This window comes from Rhea pennata, chromosome 9 (genome assembly GCF_028389875.1).
Source record: "Rhea pennata isolate bPtePen1 chromosome 9, bPtePen1.pri, whole genome shotgun sequence".
Lineage (NCBI taxonomy): Eukaryota > Metazoa > Chordata > Aves > Rheiformes > Rheidae > Rhea > Rhea pennata.
In genome coordinates this window covers 27,481,652-27,506,265 of record NC_084671.1, presented here as the reverse complement: position 1 = coordinate 27,506,265, position 24,614 = coordinate 27,481,652, and the positions used below count along the sequence as shown (strand labels likewise).

The following is a 24,614-nucleotide window of genomic DNA, read 5'->3' as shown; positions in this document are numbered from 1 at the left end:
TCCACCAGAGCCCAAAGCAACTGCTCACATCGCCCGCCGAGGCTTTCTGCGCTGGGACAACCTTGCACACCGCCTCCCTGACGCTCGGCAGCAGCTAGCGCTTCCAGCCCCTCGGCCTCAGCCAAGACATTAAACACAACCAGAGAAACGAGGAAGAGGGAGATGCTACCTGCAACATTTCCCTTCCAGCAAGCCATGCAAGAAGGTTCCTGCAGTCGGACGGGCTACCAGGCCTCCTCTTCGCAGTTAAGAGATAACGAACCGCTTACGGGCTGAACGGCCAGTGTTTCTGCGCAGAGCGCGGGAGGCCTGCGGGAGCCACCTAGGAGGATACACTTCAAAAACGCACTGCCACGTTTTTATTGCACTAGTAAAGAGCAGCATCTGTAGCTGCACAGTGTTATTTACTGCGATGGCACACACCAACTTTGGAAGCGAACAGCTGGCACCTCAGATTAGAATATTTTAAAATTAAGCTTTAATGAGAGGAAATAAAAATCGACAAATGGACTTTTTTATACAGTATTCCTTCAGTGTAGTGTACTGTAAATCAGCTATATAACAAGATAGAGCAAAAATGCAGGCTTATGCAGCACAGTTCTACCTGCCTATCACTCCCTTCAGCTCGTGACAGCTCCAGCAGAATACGCAAATCGATTTCTTTTTTCAGGTGCATGTCTCAGGTACTCCTCAGCATCACGTGCATCTTAGCAGATCCAAGTGCAAATGCAGAAATCCGTGCGGATTCCCAGGGTACAAGGGCATGCTGAGCGCAGAGAGACGTGCTCAGCAAAAGACACGGCGCAGCCAACCTCCGTCTTGAAGACATGTCTACAGCCAGGTTGCACTGTGCCAGAAACGTCCTGCCACGCTTGCAAAATGTGGCTTCCATATATTAAACTGAGCAAAGCACATCTGCAGTCCAGCCAAATCATCTTCAGGAGCTGCAGATTAGAAATATCACATGAAGTTCAAACCACACACCTTAAACAGTAAACCACAGCTCTCTGGAGCAGGGATCCAGGCAAGAGCACCAAGAAGAACGTCCTGGCTGCCGATGTGTTCTCCTGCAGACACCAGCACGGACCTCGTCCACCTTCGAGGTTTGAACTACACGGCTCAGCTCTCCAAGGGGGTGTCACACACTCACCTTGCATACACACCTGACACATGGGGAAGAGACACTCGATAGCCACCAAAGAACTCCTTGCCAAACACAGCTTTCCCAGCTCTAGGAGAAGAGAGCATCTTTGCTTACCCTGTTCCACAATCTCGTTGTGTTTAAAGTCCTGACTACATGATGGACTGACTCCATGGCCTGGAGCATATTTCCTTGGGGTAATTTGTCCAGAAGTCAAGCCTGGGACTAACAAACCCAACCAGCTGTGAAGCCCACCAGCTGCTGAGAGCTCCCAGCCCTTTCCTGTGCTCTTTTCTAATGGAAAGCCTGGCTCAAGAGCGCTGCTGCCATCTGAGGCTGCTAGGCCAGACGGCTGAGCAGGATGATGCATCACACACAGAGCCATGCAGAATACCAATGCTTAATACACATTCTGCTCTATAAAAAAATATTCCATCTGCAAGACGATGAACATGACAGCGCTAGTAGATAACTTTAAATTCTAGTTTATCCTGGGGGACTATCTCTGCCGTCACTGCCACGGGAAAGTATAAATCCAAATAGCTCTTGGAGATGTGGGCTGCGGGACTGTCCCATTACTCATCATTTGGGGCGCACTACAGTGGCATCGTGGGAAGATCAGCAGCTACGCGAAGGGTGACACATCATCATCTGCTTACGCCGGCGTGGTGATAGAGGGATTCGAACCGGCGTTATGACACTCGTAGCATTTCTATTACCGTCGCGTTGTGCGGTAACAGATGGGTGTTTGATGTGGGTGAGGTGGCCACCCGTGAGCTAAAACCTGCAGCATTTTGCTCCTGTGGAAAGGAGCGAGACCTCGCGAGCCCTCCCAACGCATCACGCCACCCTTATACTCACTGGTGCAGGCGGCCGTCGGCAGGTCGAAGTCCGCCCGGTAGTAGCCGTTGCGGCACGTGCAGACCGGAGATGCCTCGGCCGTGGAGCGGCTGTTGGCGGGGCACTGCGCGCAGGTCCCCGCGCCCTGGCTGGCCTTGAACGTCCCCGCTGGGCAGGCTGCAAGAGAAGGGAGAGGAGAAGGCTTGGACGCTGAACGTTGCCAGGTGTCTTGGAGCCATCACCCGTGGCTGGCAGCTCCTGGACGCTGAGCAAAGAGAAAAAGTCCCAACCACACACGCGAGCACAACTTTAATCCCTAGCTTTCATCAGCCAACAGCCTCTCTGCTCGGCGATTACACAGACAGCGCAAAGCAGCGACAAAAAGGGGGGGATCGGTGGGTGCTGGCACCCCCGTCCTCCCCACCAGGTCCCCGCTGGCTGGGCCCCGTCTTGGGGACAGCCCATGAGGCCATCCCTGCATGGTCTTATTGGCTTGCAAACACCAAACGATCCTGATTTTCATTGTTTTTTTTTTTTTTAATCTCCCTCTAGGTAAGCCCAGCTGCAGAGAAGCAACCTGTGCTTTTGAGGTCAAATTTTCTACGCGGGTGCCTGGTCTAACCTGGATGAAGCAACAGCACACGGATACTGATTTAAGGATATTTTCTCTTAACCTATTTTCCTGCAGTATGGTGTGATGCCTTGCCTTGCGACATAGCCTTGACATCCTGATGTCCTGGACACAGCAAATTTGCTCAGAGCTGGGCAGTGATGGCAAAGCCCGTCTCAGCTCGTGGCACTTGCTCACTTGCTCTCCAGCTAGGCCTCTCTGCCCACCCATGTCCCACCTGCTGGTCCTCAGTGGACTTTCCCCAACTACCTGTTGAGGAACAGATGTTCAGGCACCCTAGCATTCCTGGCATTCAATAAAGGCACACAGACAACTCCTGTGAAGGGAATCAGGATGGAGAAGGTATTTTGGCATGTGTATCAGAAAGATCAGATCTCCATCCAGGCGTGCAGAAGGACATGTGCTTGCCACAAGCACCGCTGACACCCCACAGCGTGGAGCTGATGGGACTCCGTGAGGACCTAGGAGCCTTCACGCAAAGCAGGGAGCGAGTCCTGCTCAGAGAACGTTTGCCATGTAGACCAACGTGGTGCCGTGGGCACCTCTGGGCAGTCCCAGCTTCAGGCTACCTCCACAACCATCTCACGAGCAGGACGGGGTCAAAGCAGGGCAGCCCCTGAGGCAGAGGAGAGCACATGCCTTCAACCACAGAGTTAATCTCAACAACCAGATGTCGCTTCTCCGAAGAAATGAGGACAGGGGGGACATCTTCATTTTCTGGCCCGGCGGTCGACAACTCCTCAGTTCACAACGGAGCCCAGCGGCCCCCGAGCAGCTTGTTCCCAGCTCTCCCCCCACAACACCATCACCCCCGCAGCATCGCTCGGAAAAGAAACGCGCTAAGTGTCTCATAAACACTGGGATGATTGAGATAATGGAAAGTGCCTCTTAGCCCCTGTCTGCCGCGTCAGGATATGAGGCATCTCCTAGCAGCCCTGAAGAGGAAATTAATAGGAGCAAGCAGGAGTAACCACTTTGATGCAATTTCCTTGGGAGATAGTGGACCATCTAATCTTTATTGGAGCCCTTTAACCTGTCATTCAAAATTCATGAAGGCCTCTTGCTCGCACGGTATTTCCAGATATTAAAAGATGATAAAAAAGAATAAATCAAAGCATTATTTTACAATTTCATTATGCAGGGGATTTTTTCCCCAGCCTGCGGCATGCAACCAGTGTCTTACAAAGGACTGAAATGAGCTGGCGCTTTCCGATGCCGCTAACAGCCCGAGTGGGGATTCGGCGTTTCAGAGGGTTCAGCTACCATCTCTGCTTGTCCTTTCCTCCTCCCCTCCATGCGAGCATCACCCAGGTCTCTATTTCCCTATATTTCTGACATGGGAACAGCCTCTGGGAAGGAGATTGTGTGTTTTCTCATCTGACATTTGAGCAGCAGGACTAAAACATGGCACGGCAGCTGACACAGCGAGGCCTGGCAAGGATTGGGCAACCCACGCAGACAGCTGGGGCCGACTTTCCAGCTGATCGACTGATTTATTGGCTAGTCCGATCCAAGCCATCCCTTCCTGCCCTTTGCTCGTGTGGTTTCAGAAGGAGCTGGAAAAATGCAGTATGCCAGGGAGCATCCAAGAGGTACTGCATCCATGGGTCCACCTTAAACTTTGGACCTGATTCCTGCTTTGAATGCAAAATTATTACATCTAGCATCCGCAAAAGGTCAGGCATCGATCAAAGCCACTTGCAGAAGAAATAGTAAACTCTGTAAAGCGCTCCAATCTATCAAGATGCTTCCCCACAATTACTGTTTTTCTTCTCTCCGGTGTGGCTGTATCTCATCTGGAGCCGTGCCTCCACGACGACTCTCCACCTTCCCCAGCCCTAGCGGTGGCTTCAGGCACGAGCGCTTCAGAAACAGCCACAGACAAAAGACTTGAGAGGTGATGCTCTTCCACCCGAGCAAGCCCTACACAAGTACCCCATCGTGGCACGAAAGGGACACCAAGTCTCATCAGTTAGGCAAGGCAGAAGACCTATCCATGCATGGACCTGGAGACTTCCAAGGTGGAACTCCATTTATTCGCAGTCCTGCCTCGGGGTGACCTCCTCCTCGACTGAGCCCTCAAGTGAGCAAGCGTTGAAATCCGCGAGTGCTGAGAGCTCCCCAGCAGTCTGTTTTTAAGTGCTATCACCACAGAGGAGCTGCAGAGCCAGAAGAACTTCTGAAAACCATCTGAAACGTGTTGGGCTCTTCAGAGAAACCGAAGGAGAAGGCTCGTGTATTGGGGAACGAGCCATCCAATTTTAGTTGGAACGCGACAGGAGAGCGCGGGAGGAGGACGAGGACCAGAGGGTCACATTAATATGAACACGCATCATTTTTAAGCATATGGGCATGTTGGTGGTTCAGTTAAAGGGTTTTGTTTATTCCTAATTACAATTAAACTAAACGGCACTTGTCAAAATAACAGAACAAAGTACATCCTGCAATACGGCGTCCTTGGGTTTCTTTCATCACTTCACTTATCCGCAAATTCCTGTAATCTGCACGCGCCCGTCTCCTAATTGTTATTATTACAAATTAGCATTTCTCTCCTGTAATTATTTTATGGTTGCCTAAATTCCCCTGCAGCTTCAGCCGGGGCTGATGCCTTCTCTTTCCTCCCTCGACCGCTCTGTACCGGAGCCCTCCGCTCCCAAACCTAACCTCTGCCCAAGCCGCTCTGCTTTCTAGGGAGGGTTGAGCAAGACCCCAACACAGTAGCTGAACCATAAAACCTGGGCACCCAGGCTGCTGCCGGGCCCCGGGCCCCTGCACACGCACAAGTGATGCTTGTTCTTAATCAATCCTGTCCTCCGCGCACGGAAAGCGGCGCGCTGCACGCGGGATTTACGGAAACCCACGCAGCACGGGGCCCCTTAAGCGCCCGGACGGCAAGCGCGACGGTTTCCTTGACGCAGGGGCTGCCGCAGGAGCGGCTCCCGGAGCGCGCGGGCTCGCGATCCGCGGCAGCGTCTCGGGTCAGGAGCGGGAGCAGGCTCTGCCTCCGCGAGCTACCGAGCCGTGCCGCCCTGCAACGCGCGCGTCTTCATCCCGGGTGCCAATTAATTGATTGTTTATTATGTGGGCTGGAGAAGATTAACGATGTGCTTAACTAGCCGTTGCCTCGCGTTTAAGCACCTGCGGCGTGCTTGCAGACGAGGAGGCAGATAACCAGCCGTGGCGTTTTGCAACTCTGCAGCCCTCGGCGCGGGTTTTTCCTCCTCCCCTCCACGCAGCGATCTCGAACGTTGGCCAGCTTTCACCTAACGGCCACTTCCAAACCACTGGACCGGCTCCGCTCTCGGAAACGGCCTCTTGCAGGAATTAACGTCCGAACGCGTCCTCCCTTCCTCAGATTTTGGGCGGCGGCGCCAATTTTGCTCGGCTGCGAGAGGCACGCAGCAGCAGACGCTCTGACAACAACTTCCAAAGCAGCCCGTTTCCATCGACTCGTCTCAGACGGTCCTCGCGGCTTACTCGGAGTTTCCCGGAGATGTTCCAGCTGTCAGCCACAACACAACACGCCCGGGGCAGTCTGGCAGCACCAGAAGCTCTTCGGAAGTTACGGGAAGGCGCTTTCGAGCGCCCAGGCCGAGCTGCCAGCGACACCCTGCTATGGCGGCGCGCTGCCGTCAGCCCGCTTATGCGTGGACACGTCTCCTCAAACTACTCCCACTCAACACCTCCACCAGCCTAGGGTCTTCTTGGAGCTAAACGAAGAGAAAAGGAAGCTTGGCAATGCCAGAAAACGTCCTAGACGGCTGCTTAAAGCCAAGTTACTCTCTTTCCCAGTAGCTTGCACGGAGGGGTTCAGCCAGAATTCATCGCTGGAGGGGTTAAAAGAAGAGACGTGCAAGCAGCAGGTCCCTGGAGAAGGACGCTAGAGAAGGCGCTTGCCCTTCATCTCACAGGGCTAAAAAGCTACGCTCCCTCCCAAAGCGAGCCGCTGTCAACCGACCGCCGAGGCGTTCGGCGCTACACGGAAAGGGTGCGAGCGCAGGGGCAGCCGAGCGCTTCGTTTTTCAAGCTAAATCCTCTTGGCTAATGCCTGGAACCTGCACTTTTTAATTGCTCTCTCAGGGAAGCTTTAGTCCGAAAAAAAAAAGAAAAAGGAAAGAAGAAAAAGAAAACCAAAGCAAGGAAGGAGACATCTCTTCTATATTAACTTGCTCTAAAGCTCTCTGGGGACATGGAGTGGCATTTTCCTGATCAGCTTTTAAAATAGGAGCTTCTGCAAAGAATTACTGACCTCGGCGTACAATTCTCCGGGTCCTCCACCGGGCCCTGGCTGACGCCCCTGCCGCTGCTCCCTTCATTTGCAGCAAATAAAGTCGGTGGCATTTCATAATCTCCACAGCTCCAATTTCCCCACCACAGCAGAGCTAACCACGTTTGCTAGGTCTCGCTCGACATGGCAAGAGGCATAGACTACAAAACATGTTTCCCATCTTCGGATCTCGTGAGCTTTCTGCAAACGTCCTCTTTTCGACAGCAGTCTTGTTTCAGCTGCCCCAACTCACGGCGGATCCCTCCCCGCCGACACACAAGACACCTAAGGATGAAGCGAGAGCACTGCCGCTTAGTCCACATCTTATCTCCAGCTCCCTCCGTCCTCCTACCCTGTCCATCCTCTTTGGCCTCTTCTGAACCTGCTTCTGCTTCGCCTTCCTGAAGGTCCATCACCCTGGCATGGGCAAAGACACTGGCAAAGCCTGGGTTTTCTAGCCTTGCTCTACAAAGTGCAGATGGCCAGTGCCCACCAGAACGACCAGAAGACAAGCAGTGGGGAAGGTGCAGGATTATTTGATCTGTAGGACACTATGGCCCTGACTGAGAACAAATAAGGACATCCTGGCCATGAAGACACTGGGGCTGGCACTCAGAAGCCTGTTCCTTGCTGCTGAAGTCCAGATCTAAGACTTGTCGTCCCTTAAGAAAAGCACGCTCGAAAAACAGCCAAAGCTCGAGCAGATCACAAAAGGGACGGTAGGATACGGCCTCCAGAGGCAGCCGGGGCTGAGCACAACGAGCCAGGCGGTCTCACTTCTCCTGGGCTCCAACAGTTGGCAGCTACACTAGCATTAGGAGCGGACAAACTGTCCCTAGCGATTTGCTCACTATTGTTTGCTCTGAGATTGATTTTTGCAGTCTTTTTGGAACGGGTGATCGCTCCTTGCTCGGCTGTAACTCTCCGTTCTTCCACGGCTTGCTGCACAGGCCGTGCCCTCTGCACTGGACCACGCAGCCCAGTGTCCATAACCCTGCAGCGAGCGCGGCAAGCCCACTCAAAAGTAAGCACAAAAATAGCAGCTCTGAAGCAGGGACCTCTGCAACAAGCCTTTCTTCACCCAGGCTCAGCCGGCAAGAAGCCGCTGTCCCCCTCCAGGCAGCTCAGCTCAAACCAGGGGCCGAGCGACACGGCTGCCCTTCTGCCAGCTTCGCGCCGTACCGCCTTTACTAACAAACATCTCCCACCAAGCCGGAGGGAGAGAAAAACCTGCCACCGGCAACGGGCAGCTCCAACTCCGGCACCCCAGCACAACCTGGACCTTCTACCTGCTGTCTCCTCCAGCACGGGCAGTCCGTGTGGCAAGGGCGACACGGACACCTCTCCCGCTGGCACGTCACAGCTGAGGAAGCAGGACGGTGACACTTGCCTGGGGCCGGTTGCTCTTTGGAAGAAGATAGGACGTCGTAAAAGCTGTTCTCGCATTTCGGCAAATGTCAGAGAGAGCCGCCCACGGCTTTCCCTCCGCAAGCACAGATCCGAATCGCAAGGTGGGTTACAAAATCAGTTGTAATTCCTGAAGGACTCATCCTAACGAGTGTGCTCGTTATAACGCCAGCCCGAGCTCAGGGGCGTGCTGCAAGGTCTGCAAAGCCTGGGACCCACGTTGCCTCCAGGATCAAGGAACGGAGCTGCCCTGAACTCAGCAAGAGGAGCAGCCGCTCATGCAAGTGGAGAACCAGCCAACACCGTGGTACTGTCCTATCCCGTGCAATATTAAAGTCCCAGGGCAACACAAAATTTAGGCATGTCTAACTTCCAAAAAGCACGGAGGAGACGCGAGCTGTAGCAGTGCCTTCGTTCAGCTCTGAGCCCAAGAGCCACGGTCCAGCGGGGGAGTCAGCTCCAGGTCCAAAGAAGTCGCACAGTAAATCCCACCCAGATGACAGAAACCCCGCAAGATCTTCCTTGGGACACACCAGACTTTGTGGAGGACACCGCAAGCGCCCTCAGCTCCCTGGGGACGGCTGCAGAAGCGCAGGGCGGACAGCCGGCGTTGCTCTGTGCCACGGCCAGCGTGGTGGGACAGTTTGGTAGCTCTTGTGGCAGCGGGCACCATCCTGCAAAGGTCTCCCACCGCAGGCTCCTGGAAAGGAGAGAAATCGCTGCAAAGCGCTGCAGCACCAGGCGGCCCTTCTCGGGGCAAAAACACCAAAAGAGCGGAACCGTAGCTACTGCTTTTACTGCTCAAGGTGATTTTGCCCCCTTCAGAAAAATACGGTTGTCCACATTCCACTTCCAATTTTTAAGAAAAAATTGGCTTCCAAAACTGACACTTTCCGAACAAGGCTCGCAATTTTGGATGAAAACCAAAAACAACCCAGAAGCAGCTTGCTAGCAAACCCCTCGTGCATCTTGCAAACACCTTCCACAAAAAAGTGTATTTACCTCTTAAACAACAACAACAAAAGGCAAACAAAATAACTCAACAATTTCTCACTGCTCCGGTGGAGTTTTTCTGATAAGCCCCAATCGCAGGTATTTCCGATGTGCTGCCGCCGCCGTCTCCGCGCACAGCCGGGAAGCCCCGTTAGCTAAATGCAACCTCTGCCCGGCGATGCTTGCGATATCCCCATCTTCAAAGGGCGAGGGAGGGTGCTGCCGGCCCGGGCCACCTTCATCTCACTCATTATTTTTCCCGCAAATAGCCGAACGGGGAGTGGGCGCCCCGTGCCGGAGGCTTAATTGGGAGCCGGGCTGGATGCTCTCCTGCTTCCCTGCAATTACCTATCCTTCCCTCCGCTCCTGCTGCTGGTGGGCACGGGGGAGGTTGCGTTGGGTTTTTGTTTGGTTGGGTTTTTTTACCTTCTCCTTTTTAATGATCCGATTCTCTTTCATATCGAGCCAGCCGCTTGTCCCGAGTCCCTGCGCCCCGGCAGCACCGCACCGGGCTCTGCAGGCAGCCCGTAATGATGATGGGTGGTTGGCTGCAAGGTCCGTCAGATGAGGGTTGTCACGGCTGGCCCAGCATCAGGCTTCTTCAAATTAATTCCAAAAGGTTTCGGTGTTCACAGCTGTCCTCTGCTCCCTGACAAGGAGGGATTAGAGGATATTTATCACGAGCATCGTGGATTTCTGGTCTGAGAAGGAAGGTGGGGAGCTGAACAGCATGGTGACCACACTGGAGCAGTGCTGGAAGACCTCTGGCACTTGCAAGCAGGCTAATAAGAGGCCAAGGTCTTCTTCTGGGCGGTACGGAGGCGGCAAGCCAAAGGGCAGCCGCCTCGCGAGGCCAGCAAGGCGCGTTTTAGAGGCACACTGGTTTCCGTAGTCCGTGGTGCAACACAGCTAGAGCTGTCTTCTAGGTATCTATCCGCAGCTGCGCCAGCCTCTGCAGGAGACCATAGTGTGGTCCGACTCCTGTCCACATCCACAGCGATTTCACTGTTCTGCCCCCAACACCTGCGTTTAACCCAGCAGCCCTGCAGCCGTTCAGCTTCAGGCATCCTGAAGCCAACCACGTCTCCTGACTTGCCACTCAAGCTCTCTGTGGAGGCTCTGGCTCAACGCAAGTCCTCTACAGCTCCACAGGACTCCCCCTTGCTCTCCAGGGTGCAAGGGGAACCGCAATCACCTCCTCCGTAAAGCAGTGAGCATGGGAAGCCCCAAAAGTCTCTCCTCCTGCCTGCAGTCGCTGGCTGCGTTTGAGACCAGTGCCTGCAACACCCCACCAGAACCGTGACCAGCTCTAATTTTCCAGACAGAACTGAAATCTTTACTGCTACTGTACAGCTTGCCATGCCTCATTAGCTCAACGAGACCTCAGGTTGTAAGCAAAAGCCACCAAATCTCCTTACATGTTTTTAATGCTTCTGCTGTACCAGGTGGAGCAAAGGAGGAAACGTCACCTGAGAAAGGGGAACTTCTGCAGTCAGAGCATCCCTGACTCCTTGGTCAGAAGCCTGCCCCGAAACATCTGCGATACATCTCACAAGCCAGAAACAAGAGCCTGGAAGCACGTCAGGATAAAAGAGGCTGCTATTCAATACTGATGCTCCTCAGGCGAGTCTCCTGCTCCATTGCCTCTATGGCTGCTCCCCAGCAGGGTGCCTCCAGGACAAACGGGACCTGTGCTGCCTCCAGCCCTCACAGAATCACAGAATGGTTCGGCTGGGAAGGGATCTCTGGATACCATCTGGTCCAATCCTCCCGCTCAAGCAGGGTCATCTACAGCAGGTTGCCCAGCACTGTGTCCAGACAGCTTTCAAATATCTTCAAGGATGGAGACTCCACAACCTCTCTAGGCAACCTGTTCCAGTGCTCCGTCACCCTCACAGTAAAGCTTTTCCTTATATTCAGATGGACTTTCCTGTGTTTCAGTTTCTAACTGCTGGATCTCCCTGAATCCCCACACAGAGACAGCTGCTCCAGGGATCACGAGCCATGGGTGCCTGAGCAAAGCCAGAAATCCTTCATGCCTGTCATTTTGGGGGCTAGATATCCTCACTATGCTTTGCCCCCAAGAAGGAAAAAAAAAAGCTAATTTTGGTGCAAACATCACAATCTTTATAGCCAGGCAAAGCACCTCCAAGAAATCTCAGCCTGCCCAATGTTGGAAGTGGACAGCTGGCTCCACAGACTCCCTGAGTTTGGGGCAAGACTGTGGTGGGACAAGGCCACCTGAGCACCACCAGTGACCCGCGGGACCAGATTTGGCACTGGCTATTTGCATGGGGCTGTTCAGAACAAGAACTTGCAATAGAGAAGGGGCACGTGCCTGAAGGGGAGGTTTCTGCTGTCTGCTGCTCCACGGTAGCAGAGGCTAGCAGAGGTTGGAGAAAACCTGGAGGAGGTGAGATGCATGCACAGCCGGTGCCACCAGCAGGTGCAGGATGACAGAGAATTAGGCTTGATGCAATTTGGCTACAGCCCATTGGCGAGAACCAAAGCATCCATCTTGGTGGCCACCTACCCCCAAAAGCGCAACCATCAAAGGACATCTCGGCTCTTAGGGAGGCACCGTAGGCTGCTTCAGCATCTCTCGCAGAAAGCGGGCCGTGCCAAGCATGTAACTTCACGCTGAATCCGCGTAATAGGTGATTCTCGCTCGGATTATGTTGATTACCAGGAGCTGCTTCCACTGAAGACTGGGAGCCGAGAGCTATTCCAATATAATTACAAACTGTGCTGGTCTCATCACATTTTGTTGCCATATTTCAGCGCTATATACACAGAAACTCATAAGATAAACATGAGCTTCCAAGCATCTGGGCTCACATCCTGCAGGCGACGGGTTTGCATTTATCTAAGAGGTAGGGAGGAAGGAGGCTCCGCTCCTCGTGACGCAGGGAGTTAATTAAACCAGCCCTTCACCTTGGGAAAAATCACTTCAGATCTGCCCTGGGACACATGTAAATTAAAATCAGTGGCTTCTGAGCCTGGTCCACAATGGTTTATTCATGTAGAAAAAGTAAAATTCAATGTGGTTTTCCTTCTCATTTTTTTGCCCTATTCTAACAGAGGAGAAAAGCATTGATTTGGGGAGACGTGGGGCAGGATTTCAAAGGCGCTTCCAGGGCGGTAGCTGAGTAAGGCCAATTAGTGGCAATAGGATGTGGGTGCCTTATCTGCATGAGCCTCTTTTGAAAATCCCATCCTTTATCAGCTACCAGTTTGCTCCCCCCTCTCCGCGCCGGGGCAGATTAAGGTATTCAGAGGAATAAACCCAGCCGTACACGTGCCGCGGCACGTGCTTCACTGCCAACAAAAAGCAGCTCGTGGTTGCACAGCCTTCAGGTGAGAAGCAGCTCATGGCTTTCCAGAAAAAAAAATCAAAGGGAAATAAAAAGCATCTTGGCACCTCAAGGCCATGGGGCTGAGGCCTGTCTTGGGAAGGAGCAGCAGGAGGACAGAGCCGGAGGGAAGCCCTGGAGATATGCTACAGCTGGGCTGGGTGGTGAGGAGCAACTCAACTGCAAGTTTGGAGGAGCACCAAGTTCTCCTGGTCCGAACCGCTTGAGGATATCCCCCTCCTCCAGAAACGTGCCCGTCACTGCCTACAACAGCTCAAGCGATGGATGCTAATAACTCAGAGCTGCTAATATTAGCTATTAATAGCCAATAATCAGAGCGTGAGTCAACACACTGCCCAGCTCCCTCCGCCGTTCCCACGCCGCAGGCTGCAGCAGGAGCCACCAATGGGAAAAGTCGATGCCCTTCGCTGCCCAGCCGTTTCCCTTCGTTTCTGTAAAAAGGCCGTGGAAATAAGAATAAAATATATATATATATATATATATAATTTTATACTCATTCCAAAGGCAGCTCATGGGAAAATGGAAAGCAAATCCCAACACAGAAACTTGCTTCTGAACCGAGGGACACAAATGCTTCAGTCTGAAAACACGGCAACAGAACACCCATGAATGTCTCACTGCTATTTTTTTTTCTTTTTTTAAACGCAGCTAGGTTTTGTCAGGGGAAAGGGGAAAAAAAAGAGATGGTTTTGCAAAGAAAACACTCCCGGTAGAGTAGGGCATAGGGCAATGTCACCCCAGCTGGGCGGGCAGACGGGCTCCCGTGTCCGGGCAGCAAGGGGCCAGGTACCATCGCCTGCCCGCTGAGCTGGGAGAGAAGGAATTGCAGTCCCGAGGCACCAAAAGAAAAAAAATCCCATCTTCAGGCTGACGAGAGGTGGCACAGAAGTCAAGAAACCAATTCTGCCCCTGAGATTTGAAGTAATTTAAGATGAGAAAGGACTGAGGACCCAAGCGGGCAGGTGGCAAGAATGAGCCACTCTGGGGTGCCATCGGGAAGCACCTTGCCGGGAAGGATGCGGGGAGCAGAGCTGCCAGGAGAAGCTCTGGGACCCCCAACTACATGCGTTCAACCCCTCTGGCTCCTATTTGTGGACCACTAAGCAGACAGTTTAGGACAGCACAGAGGCACGGGGAGGTGGCCACCGCTCTCATGCTCTACCAGCAGCTCAAGAAACAAGAGGTGAAATTCATGACGGTCCACAAGCCATGGGAAGCTCAACGTCACCATCACCTAGCAGAGCCACAGCTTCATCTGTGGGGCACAGCTATGCCCCAGCCTGAGCTGCTAGTTGGCTCCTCTTCCCAGGTCCAGACCCCACCACCCACCTCCACCTCTCCTCTGAACTCCTGCAGGCCACCCAAATTGTCCCCTCTGCCCTACCTGGGACTCTCTCCTTGGATTTGGGAGTCCCTTGGTGCCTCTCCGAGCCAGGACCTTGCAGTGGTAACGCCAGTGCATTTCGCTTTGCCAGACTAGTTCAAGTCACCGTCGCCCTAGTCAGCAGTGCTGCTCCCGGGCACGCGCAGCTGCCACACGCGGTCACACGGGAGCTGCGGGCGCCTTTATTGCTGCTGGTATTTCAAGCAAAGCTGCTCGAGATACTGCAGATTCGTGGCGGATGCAGAGCCGAGGTCGGGTCATTCTGCTCCCCTGCAGATCAGCGAACATCGGGCAGGAGACTCGCACGGAGAACCAGGGTCTGCCTCTCCTCCCGCAAAGGCTCGGCCAGGTGGACGGCTCTGAGGAATAGCCAGAAGGTGACGCAGCCTGGAAGAGCTGTACATCCCCATCACCAAAAAGCCACTAACGAACCGACCTCTGAGTCTGGAGCAAAAGGTGGAAGATCAAAATTTAGGCCAGGACTCCTAGACACAAAAATACAAACTACAAAACCTGTTAAAGCCAAACAAATCCCAACAAGAAATGAGGTGTGACTCCTCCAGAGCCACGGTGCTCACTAACGACCATCAGAGCAAGGTAGAGCCACCTGGGGGAGGGGTCTCCGTGCCCTCACACCAAGACTGGACGCAGATGTAGAAGATGCTCTACTCAAACCCTAGCTATTGGGTTCAATACAGAAGTCACTGGAGTGAAATTATTTCCTCTGTGCTGTAAAAATGTGAGACTCACATAGCCATTTCTTGTCTCCAGAAGTCAATAGGAACGGACGGGAATCTGCACCAAAGAGCCGATACTTTAATGTTCCACTTAACCCAGCACATCATGTTCACCCCTCAACACCTACGTGATCTATCGAGCCATTTAATGAGCAGGAAAGTGAGTTGCCACAAAAATCCAAGGTAGATCTCGCAGAATAGCTCTTCCCCCAGCTAAAAAGAGTTACAAGGTGCTGTTAGGGGCCGGGGTCCTAATCAAACACAACCACATCGTGGAGCAATAACGGTACCGAAGCCCTGCTGCCAGGAAGCAGGCGAGAAGGCAATCACGAACACGTTAGAAACCCCCCCGAGAACGACGCATCTGCTCCTTGCTTTGTGACCAGAAGGGTCAGGGGACTTTGGACACCGCAACCTGGCCGGCGGCTTGATTATTTATCTCCAGCCCTTCCTCGGCACGGGAAACCGTGAGCAGGTGGAAGGATGGTCCCCCTTCCTCGCAGCCAGAGGTGCAGTCCCAGCGCCCCAATCCCCCTTCGCCAGGAAGCAAACGCTGTCCCCTGCTAATAGCAATTAATTAAGCACCTTTTTCTTCTCTGCCAGCTCAGGCCACGCAGTATCCCCTCCATCTAGAAAACATCAAGTGCTTATTAATTACGTCTGAAGTGGCTCCTAGTTAGCGCTGACGCCGGGAAGGATGAGTCACTCCGGGCCGGTGCTACGGGAAAGGTTTCGTTCACGGGCAGCTTGGCGCTCACGCAGCGCCCAGGCACAGGCAGACGCGGGGGAACGCCTGCGCCGGCCGCGCAGCGGCGAGGCCGCGGGATCGGAGCAAAGTCTGGGACGCCGGAGCCGGCGTTGCAATTTAAACGCCCGCTCTGGAAGCACCTAGGATGAACATGGCTCTCCCACGTCCTTCATCCACCCCCAAAGCCCCACGCGCAGGGTTAAACGCACACGCAACGCGGTGCGCTCCGCCACGAATACGAGCGCTGATCCGTAACTACTAATCCGTGGAGCAAAGGTGCCTTTTAACCCAGCTGTTTCTTGCCGGTCCTGTAGCCCTCTCGGGGGGTGGTGCCTCCCGCAACCTCCGACATCGAATCAAGCCGCATTTCGTGCAATCGGGCGCAATTTGCTCTCTGCTATTTCTATATATGAACATCACTTATATATATTTTGTATAATTTGTCTCTCTTTTATTAACACCTCCTGTTCCACCCTAAGCAGTTAAACGGCGCGAGCGCGGTGTCCGCTTCCTTTGATTTTGCCTGCTCCCATGGAGAAGCTATTATCAGCCCTAATCTCGTGAACTGGTAGGAGCCAGAAACGCCTGGGAAGCCAAAGAAGCAATTTCTGAAAGTTTTGCCTGTCTTCTTTCTGCTTATTCCCCCCCCACCCAACCTGTGTTCTCCCTCTCCACTCCTTTTTTTTTCCAAAATACGATTTCATTTCCACACGAGAGCTGTTTTATTGCACCCAGGAGAAATCTTCTTTTCCTCTTGCTTTCTTACCAGAGCAGATGGATTTTTTTTGCCCACCTGTAACACTGTGTTACTACAAAGCGAGGCTCGAGATGAGAGCGACACACACATCACCCACGGGCCAGGTCCAGCCTGGAGGCCCGAGTCCCTGTCTTGGCCTCTTGGCCAACAAAAAAGGCAGGGGAGCCCGGAGATCGTGGCCAGGCATCCAGGAGAACATCCCAGCTCCTCACACAACCCTTCAGCAGGCAGAGCTGAGCCCATCGGTGCTTTCCGCAGGCGTTTCCGCGGTGCCCACGCCGCAGGGCGATCACTAGATGCCCAACCAAACCAAGGCTTAGAGGACAGCTTGCAGCCAGCTGCCAAAGCAGTTGGTTGCCCCAAACAAGCCGCAGCCCCGCAAAGCTCCTTCAGATGCCACCACCATGTGCACCAACGCTGGCTGCAGAAGCAGCAGAGCTGCCTCCACTCCGGAAGACAGCTTTAAGCGGAGTATTTTTCCTTGTAAGTGGGAAAGCGCAACTCCTCTGCCTTTTGTCTTCTCTCTCCGTCCTTGATGGCCCTGATGGTAAAATATGCCATTGCACCAGGATTTCTGGCCAGCTGAGAGAAGCCCCCTCTTGAGTCAAAATCACTCATTCCCAGGTACTTTTCCCCATTAAACTGTTGGCCGAGCCTCCACCTCGATAACTACAGTGTAAGTTAGGCGAAGCCGCCTGGGAGTTCCTCTGTTAGCGCTTGGAGTCTCCTCCGGCCAACTCGCATCTGCTTCCTCTCACCAGCGAAGTTGCAAAGCAAACACCTTGAAGGAGAAAAAAAAAAAAAAGAAAAAAGGAAAAACACAACGTTTTCGTATGGCACTTCGGTTTCACTACCGGATGGAAACAGGAAACGAAGCAGCGCAGAAAAGGTAAAAAAAAAAATCCAACGGGTTAAGGCGATTTGGTGCGACTCGGTGTCAGAAAGCTCCTAACTCCGACTCCGTGTTTGTGTTAAGGATCGGCTGCCGACGGCATTAGCGAGCCGCTGTCGCTTAGGCCGGGCGACAGGAGAGTCGCGCAAGGGCTGCCGCGAGGTGCAGCGTTCGCGCCGGGAACGCCGCCGCCAGCCTGCAAGGCTGCCCGAGTAGCCCAAGACGGATGCGTTTTCCCGGGGCTCCTCAGTCCGCCTTTAAAGTGCCGCTTACGCGCACGAGAGATGCTTTGATTTAATCGCTGCCGTCGTGCTCTCAGCACGTCCTCCGAGAAACAAAAACACCGGCAGTGAAAAACAGCCGCTTTTAAGCGACGCCGAGCTAACACCCTCGGCACCGCTCCATTTTTCAGCGGCCGGGATTTGCTCCGTGCGCCGGACGGCTTGTTCCCGACCCGTGTCTACGCGGTGACTCCTCCACTTCATCAGTAACGTCCCGTCTCCCAGAGCAAGCGGTGCGACGCAGGGGATGCTGCCGGGGCTCCCCTGGGAAAAGCGGAGAAGCACTGCACAGCAAGGCACTGCATGCTGCACCGTGGTCTCAGCACAGAGGTCCCCATCTCCTCGCTGCCACCTCCAAGGTGACCATTCCTAAAAGAGCTCTTCCACAACTTAATAAGGACAAGGAAAAAACGTAGAGAAAGCTTTTTTGGGGAAAAAAAAAAAAACACTCTGGCCAGCCAGAGGTCTGCAGGACCAACACGTGTGTGCAGCACCTCCACCATGGAGGTGCTCCATGCTACGTCCATTCTCCAGTCACGTCTCCTTAGATGTTGGCACAGGAGCTGTTCTCCCACCTCGCGTAGTTCTTTGAACTCCCTTAGCCCACTTCTTCATAGGTCCCCAGGACGTGCCCATCCCAACGAGCAGAAGCCCCAGGGCTGGTCACCAGCCCCTGGCGCTGAGGTGCAACGTGCGGCTCTTAGCAAAGGACACCTGTTTTCATAAATGGCAAAGCCTTAATCGCGACGCGGCATATAACCTCTCTAATTAGGGAAGCTGCATGTTCCAAAAGAACGTATTAAAAATAATTCTACTGAAGTATTAAGTCCGAGCACAAGCGACACCCACGCACGCAAGCTGGAGATGGATTTTTGCTCCCAGGAGATGTCCTGGTATCACCAGCATCAGAAAAGATCAGTTTCTCCAAGCACTTAAGCTACCGTGGAAAGTTTCTTAGATTGACCATTAACGTGGTAGAACAAAGTCAACGGTTTTGAAGCAGATTTATTCCCCCATTTGTAAATAAGCTAATGAAAAAAGCCTTAGAAAAAATCAATGTGGGCTTTTTCTTCCTCTTTTAAGGCTAGAATCAATATAACATTCAAAAGTTCTCATTATAAAAGTGGGGGGGGGGATATAAATGGCCCACAGTGCTCTTTGGGGAGAAAAAACACAGGCAGAAAAACATCCGTATCTCGTGGCTCGACAGCCACTTCCCAACCCTTCTGACGCTCTTCCCCGGTGCTACCCCAAGGGCGAGACGGATGCAGGCAAAGCGAGCGGTCCTTGGGAGGGCACCGAAGGAGCCTGCTCTACGGATCTGGACTTCTCCAAGTCATAGAGCAGCTCTGATCGACACTGGTTTCCTTCTTTCTCAGCCAGCTCCACAACTAAGAGGTCCCAACTGCTTCTTCACGATGAGGAGGTCCCCGTCCTCCTCTCGCCAGCTTCCCTGCGTCTCTTGTGTGCATCTCCAAGCGCCCCTCTCCTTGCTCAGGCTCCCAGGCAGTATAGTCAGAACTGCACAATAATTCAGGTTTGGTTTTCCTGCCAGAGAACCACCTCATCCCCGAGCCTGCCTTTACTGACCGAGGGGGAGAAAAGGCAGTTTTCTCTTAAATCCTCTCCAGGGGAGAAGTATTCCAGGTCCTACCTGACCTCTCAGTCAGGTAGGGCTGCCACTTCTGTCCTTGCACACGAGCACGAGGCAACACCAAGAAGAGACGGTCAGAAGGGACAGGGACAAGTCAAAAAAACAAAACAAGATTAAAAAAAAAAGAAATCAAACCGAGATTCATTAATTACACGCAACCCTGGGCCTGCCACAGCACACAACGAGCAGATGAATGTATTCCCAGGGAACGCCTACGAAATGTCCCCCTGGGCATGCAGAACTCCTGAAACGGGAGAAGAAACCTTGAATCCATGGGTATCTCCAATGCAGGAGAAGCAGGGACTTACAGCCAGCCCCCCCAGATGACCTGAACTGAAAACCCCCAGGTGAGTATTTCCCAAGGGCACCTAGCCGACAAGATGGGTCACAAAGCATCCAGACACCTCTCCGGGATCGACCCTCACGTCAGGAGGACCAGACGGGACGCTAGCCCTGGTGGTACTGGGCCAGGGGACTCGGCAGCGGACTCGGTTCTCCTTCGCCTCTCCTTCAAAGGGGGCTCGCTCGTAGCGATGCCGCTCTGTGTCATCACCCACGTGCTACCGACCGCCGGCCTCCCGAACCCCCCCGGGACCTCAGAGGGGGAGAGCCCGGGAAGCGGGTGCTGCAAGCCAGGCGATCCTCTCCGGCCCACCAACAGCAAGGAGCGTGCGGTGTTTCCGAGGTCCGAACAGGGAGCAAAAGGGCCCGAATCCACTGGAGGAACATTTTGGCTAATAACGTCTAATTAAGACTTCCATTAAAACCTATCGTACTCATTAGGAAAAAAAAAAAATAACGAGGTTTTCCTGGACATTTTCCTTGTGAAATTATTATGGCTGTTAATGGATGTCTTCATTAAGGCATAATTTAAGAAAAAAGTTATATGTATATATATTATATATATATATATATATTTTTTTTTTTTTTTTTTTTGAGGTGCAGTGATTCAAACACGTCTGCTACCTAAGTTGCAGCGAAGCAAGGCCACCGGTAAAACTGGGCTGCCTGTTCCACCCAGTGGTGGGAAGAGGAACGTGTGCGAGAAGCAGCTCCGAGCCCAAAGGCGAGCGCCCGCTCCGGCCCTCCGGCCTCTGCGCGATCGATCGATCGATCGATCGTCGGGAAGCGCTCGGAGAGCGGCCATCTTCGAGCGCCGAAGAGCGACCGCCCGGCTCGCGGCGCGCCGCCGACAGGGCTGGGCGGCAGCGCCTGAGCCGGGCAGAGCCTGCTGCAGCGCCGCAGGATGGGAGAGGCGGCGGAAGGCTTGGCGTGGTCGGATCCGGGCGGGAAGAACGGGGAAGGGCCCGTCTCGAGCTGCTGGGAGGTCCGCTGCGGACCCACCCCGGGACCGCCCGCGGGCCCCTCCCGCGCTTAGGTCGGCTTTGGCTTGGCTTTGCTTGCGCTTTTCCAGGTAACGAAAGCAAAGGCCGGTCGAGACGTATTTCAGCGGACGGAAGGAGCGTTACAGAGCGCTGCTCCGCTCCGTCAGACCCACCGCGGAAACGCCCCGCGGGCTCCTCCGCTGCCGTTAGGCGGAGAAGCCGCCACGGCTGCGCAGACGCTCTCACCGCGGTCTGAACGGGGCTTTTTGGTGCCCAGCTTGCCCGGCTGGGAACACGAGAAGCGCTCTGCTAGCTCGGAGCGGAGCGGAGCGGGACGTCCGGAAGCGAGGCGGACAGCCACGGCGACACGGAGCCCTCTCCACCGGGGCAGCGCGGCCGCAGCGCACAACCCGCCCGGCTGCGCCGTACGCCCACGAACCCGGGGCGCGAGGCGGGCTGGCGCCCCCCGCGAATTATTCGTTTTGGCCGCGCTCAACGGCCGAGCGGCCCCGAGGCGCGGGCACGGCCAGGCTCGGCGGTCGGGCTCGCTGCAGCCGCCGGCAGCGGGAACGCCGGGGACCTGCTCGGCAGGCGACTCGGGAGCCCGCGGAGCGCACGGTCCGCGGCGCAAAACCTCCAAATAGCCAGCGAAAGCAAGAACTAACCGGGCCGGTAAATGAAAAACCGCTCCCTCCCCGCCCTTAACGTCCCCGAGGCAGCGTTACGTTATTATTATTACTATTGTACGCTTCTGGCAAAATAGGATTATTTATCAATTCCGGTTTTTAGCAAAAATAAATATTAATTTTTGCCCAAAGGAAGGGGAAAAAATAATTTCGCTGTTAAAACACATGTGGGTTTCCCGTTTGTTTAGTCAATAGAGGGAAAAAACGTCTCGCCAGAAACATTCTGGTTTATTAAGAGACCTTCCTCAAAAAGGAGCACTTTAATTCCTGGCAAGGGAATAAAACCTCTTCCATCAGGAACGATGTTTTGCTTTGGGTCAAATGCGTAACTTAAAGAGAAATAAATAAATAAATAAATAAGTAACCCGCAAGCGCTCTCGCGCACCCGTGAGGAGCCACGGCCGCAGGCGCGACGCGCGGGTTTCCGCAGAGCGCCTCCCCTTTCTCGGGGCGGTTTCCCAGTACCCGGAGCGCTGCCCCCGGAGCACGCGGTCGCTCCCAGCTCCGAGAGGCAGGGCAGCCGGAACGACCGCCCCGGATGCGATCAGGGTCCTCGTTAAGCGGGAAGCTTTTATTAAAGCGAACGAACGCACGCGTTTCCTGCGCGGCTTCAACCTCGGCTTCGGCAGCTGCGTCTCTCCGCAACCGCGGCTGCCACCTGAGGGGTCTCGCAGCCAAGCCGACCACCGCCTACGCAGCGCCATCCGCTCCGGAAGGCTCACGGAACGAGGGCGACAGCCTCTTCCCTGCTCCCCCCACCAAAACACCCTGCATTCCCTTCTACACCCCGCAACAGCACGACTCCGGCCTTTCGGAAAGCGCCGCGACGGCAGCCTGCAGAGGGCAGGGCGGGTACGCTCCCCTCCTGCACCCGGAGCGCGACTCTCGCCAGCAGGACGAGCGCACCCCGCCCGAAAAGCGGCCGCGCACCACGGAGAAAGTCAAGACGGACCCTCGTAGAGCACCTGCCAGTACCTTGCTCTGTAAGAGAAAAATTTTCCTCATAATCCCGTCCATCTAGCAAGAGACTGCTCCGGACCCTTCCAGACCAGGGAACGAGGCACGGGCACGAGCGCCTCCACGCACCCCACTGCCTCCAGAGCACCGCTGGGTCCATCGGCCTCCCGCACAGAGAAAGGCACAGGCTGCTCTGCGGTCATCAGCCACCTAAAACCTCCAAAAGGAGCACCGAGCACCGGATTCGACCCTTTAGGCGAACTCCAGATTAAATGGACTGGACCCCTGTTCATGACCGCTCCATTTACACACACAAGCTACGTTTACGGGATGCCTACGCATGCCGTTTTCCCTTGACACCTTTCCTCTAAGGCCTCCCTGCTTACCGGCAGCTTCCAGGTAAGCGTTCCCAACACCAGCACGCAGCTTGCACACGCATGCTCCGTAAAGACCCCGCAAAGCTCCAGGGTTCCTGTAGGCACCAGCAGAAGTGACACACATCAGCTGTCCCACCCGCTCTGCGTCAGGGTGAAACACGAGGCACAGAGCTCTCAGCAGCATTGCACCACTTACGGGCTTCTGGTTTTAGGCGCCTGCTGCCATCCGTGGGTGAGAGAGCTCTGCCCTACTGCTCCCAAAAAAACGTCTCCCTGAAAGCAAGACCGCTTCACGGCAGGTATCTGATGCAGAGCCGATTCCCAAACAGACAAGACTCACAGCAGCTTGGCTGCGGACAGACCGGTCATTAGCAGAGCTGGCACAAAGCACCTTGCACAACTAAGGTCAACCTTACCTTTGCAAGCCACGTTGTTCTCCGGCTCGTAACCAGCCTTACAAGTGCAGCGGCCAATGGGGACCATCCATTCCCCGTCCCCGTTACAGTACAGTTTAATGGGCACATCCACTTCCTCAGCATTGGGGATGCAGGTGCCCCGGGCAGTCACCAGCGAGGTGCTTTCTGCTCCTGTCATCGTCTCTGGGAAAATGGCAAAGTTCTGCACCACGCTAGGGCACTTCTTAAAGAAGACCCTGACTGACAACAGAGACATACAAGCCCCATAGTCCTGGAAAGCCAGGTAAAAACCATTGCGGGTCAGGGGCCCAAAACTTCTCACTTCTGTGTTCACCTTCATCAACCGGCCCCCAAAGTCCACCTGGGAGAAGCTCTCGTCAGCAGCAATGGTGTCCACTTTGAGGTAGGGTGCCTCCGTCCAGAAGGCAGACTTCTTGGTGGCAATGACAGAGTCTGTCTCGTAATAGTAGAGGTTGAAGGTCTCCTTGCAGGAGCCAGGAACGTTAGGGAGGCTGCTGCAGTCCCGCACAGTGAAGCGCATCTCCGTGTAAATGCGGTGAGCGCCGCGCCGGTTGATGAACGTGGTGAGGAGCCAGTTGTTCTGGTTCGGCTCGAAGACATTGCACACCTGGTACGTACGGATGGTGTTTAGGTTCTCATCGTAGCCGCTGACTTCTTCCCACTGTAGAAAGGAGAAGAAAGAGGCTGTGAGAAGGAGGCAGAGGGAATGTGCACGGCCCAAGAGCCCGTGGACGTGCTGGTGCTGGTGCGTTAGCAGGTCTGGCTCTCACCCCTGGCACCACAAGACAAAAATCACACTTCACTTTCTTAATGAATTTAATCCTTGGGACAAAAGGGGAACAGAAGGGCCCAAGGCACAGCAGGCCACTTGCTGGCAGAGCCCCAAACAGAAAACACCCAATTGCCTGCTTCCTCCATCCTCTTATCTCCTCAAACATCTTTTCCATGTGGACAACTGCATTAGCTGTCCCCACAAAGCTAGGAGGATATAAGTGGGGACAAAGATGGTCCACACATTCGGCAGTGGGAGGGAAAGCGCCACACGAGCCTATGTCTTCATTAAACCGAGTCACCGCCGGGGCTGCAGAACGTGCGCGACCCAGGCTCGAGGCACAACAGCAAAAAGAATAAAGTAAAACAGAACCAAAGCCACGCTGCAGCTGCAAGGGAGAGAATATAGGTTTGCGGTTCGATTTATAGAACGGCATTAATATAATCCTGACTACAATTTCAATTAAGGGACAGCAGCAAACTGTGAATAGTCTATGATGGCATTAGAGTCCCACAGACAGATTTACATCCTCATAATCCATTCATTTTAACTAATCCATGTTTACAGTCTCCTCATAACAGCGTTAGTCACAGAGCAGTCTTTGAGCAGCACTGCGACTATCGTGCATAATTTCTACGAGCGACACTACAGAAACGCTCGCGCGCATTTACATGCACTTACGTGGGGGCAGAGCCGGACGCATCCACCTCGCAGCACAGGTAACACGGAGCTGCCCCGTGTATCAGCTCTTCCCAGGCAGGGAACAAGCCCAGCACTGCTGCAATTTTGCAGACTTTTGTCCTCTTCCGTTTCCCTTTAAACAATCACATTCCTCCTCTGCTCCCTAAGCTCTCACCTTGTGAACTGCAGCAGTGACGTAAAAAAACGCATTATTTTTGTTAAAAAAAAAAAAAAAAAAAAAAGACAAGCGATCCTCTCGCAGCGCACGCTGCC

General features: G+C 54.1%; 1 protein-coding gene across 3 annotated transcripts in view; it reads right to left on the bottom strand.

Annotated features, from left to right (window-relative positions):
- Nucleotides 1–24,614, bottom strand: part of EPHB1 (EPH receptor B1) — a 79,881-nt gene that overhangs the window by 22,457 nt on the left and 32,810 nt on the right. For all 3 annotated transcript variants that reach the window (XM_062582787.1, XM_062582786.1, XM_062582788.1), the window contains exons 3-4: nucleotides 22,868–23,549; nucleotides 2,003–2,158 (exon numbers count right to left, since the gene is read on the bottom strand). In XM_062582787.1, coding sequence (XP_062438771.1) covers nucleotides 2,003–2,158; nucleotides 22,868–23,549 — 838 coding nt within the window. The remainder of the gene's footprint in view (nucleotides 1–2,002; nucleotides 2,159–22,867; nucleotides 23,550–24,614) is intronic.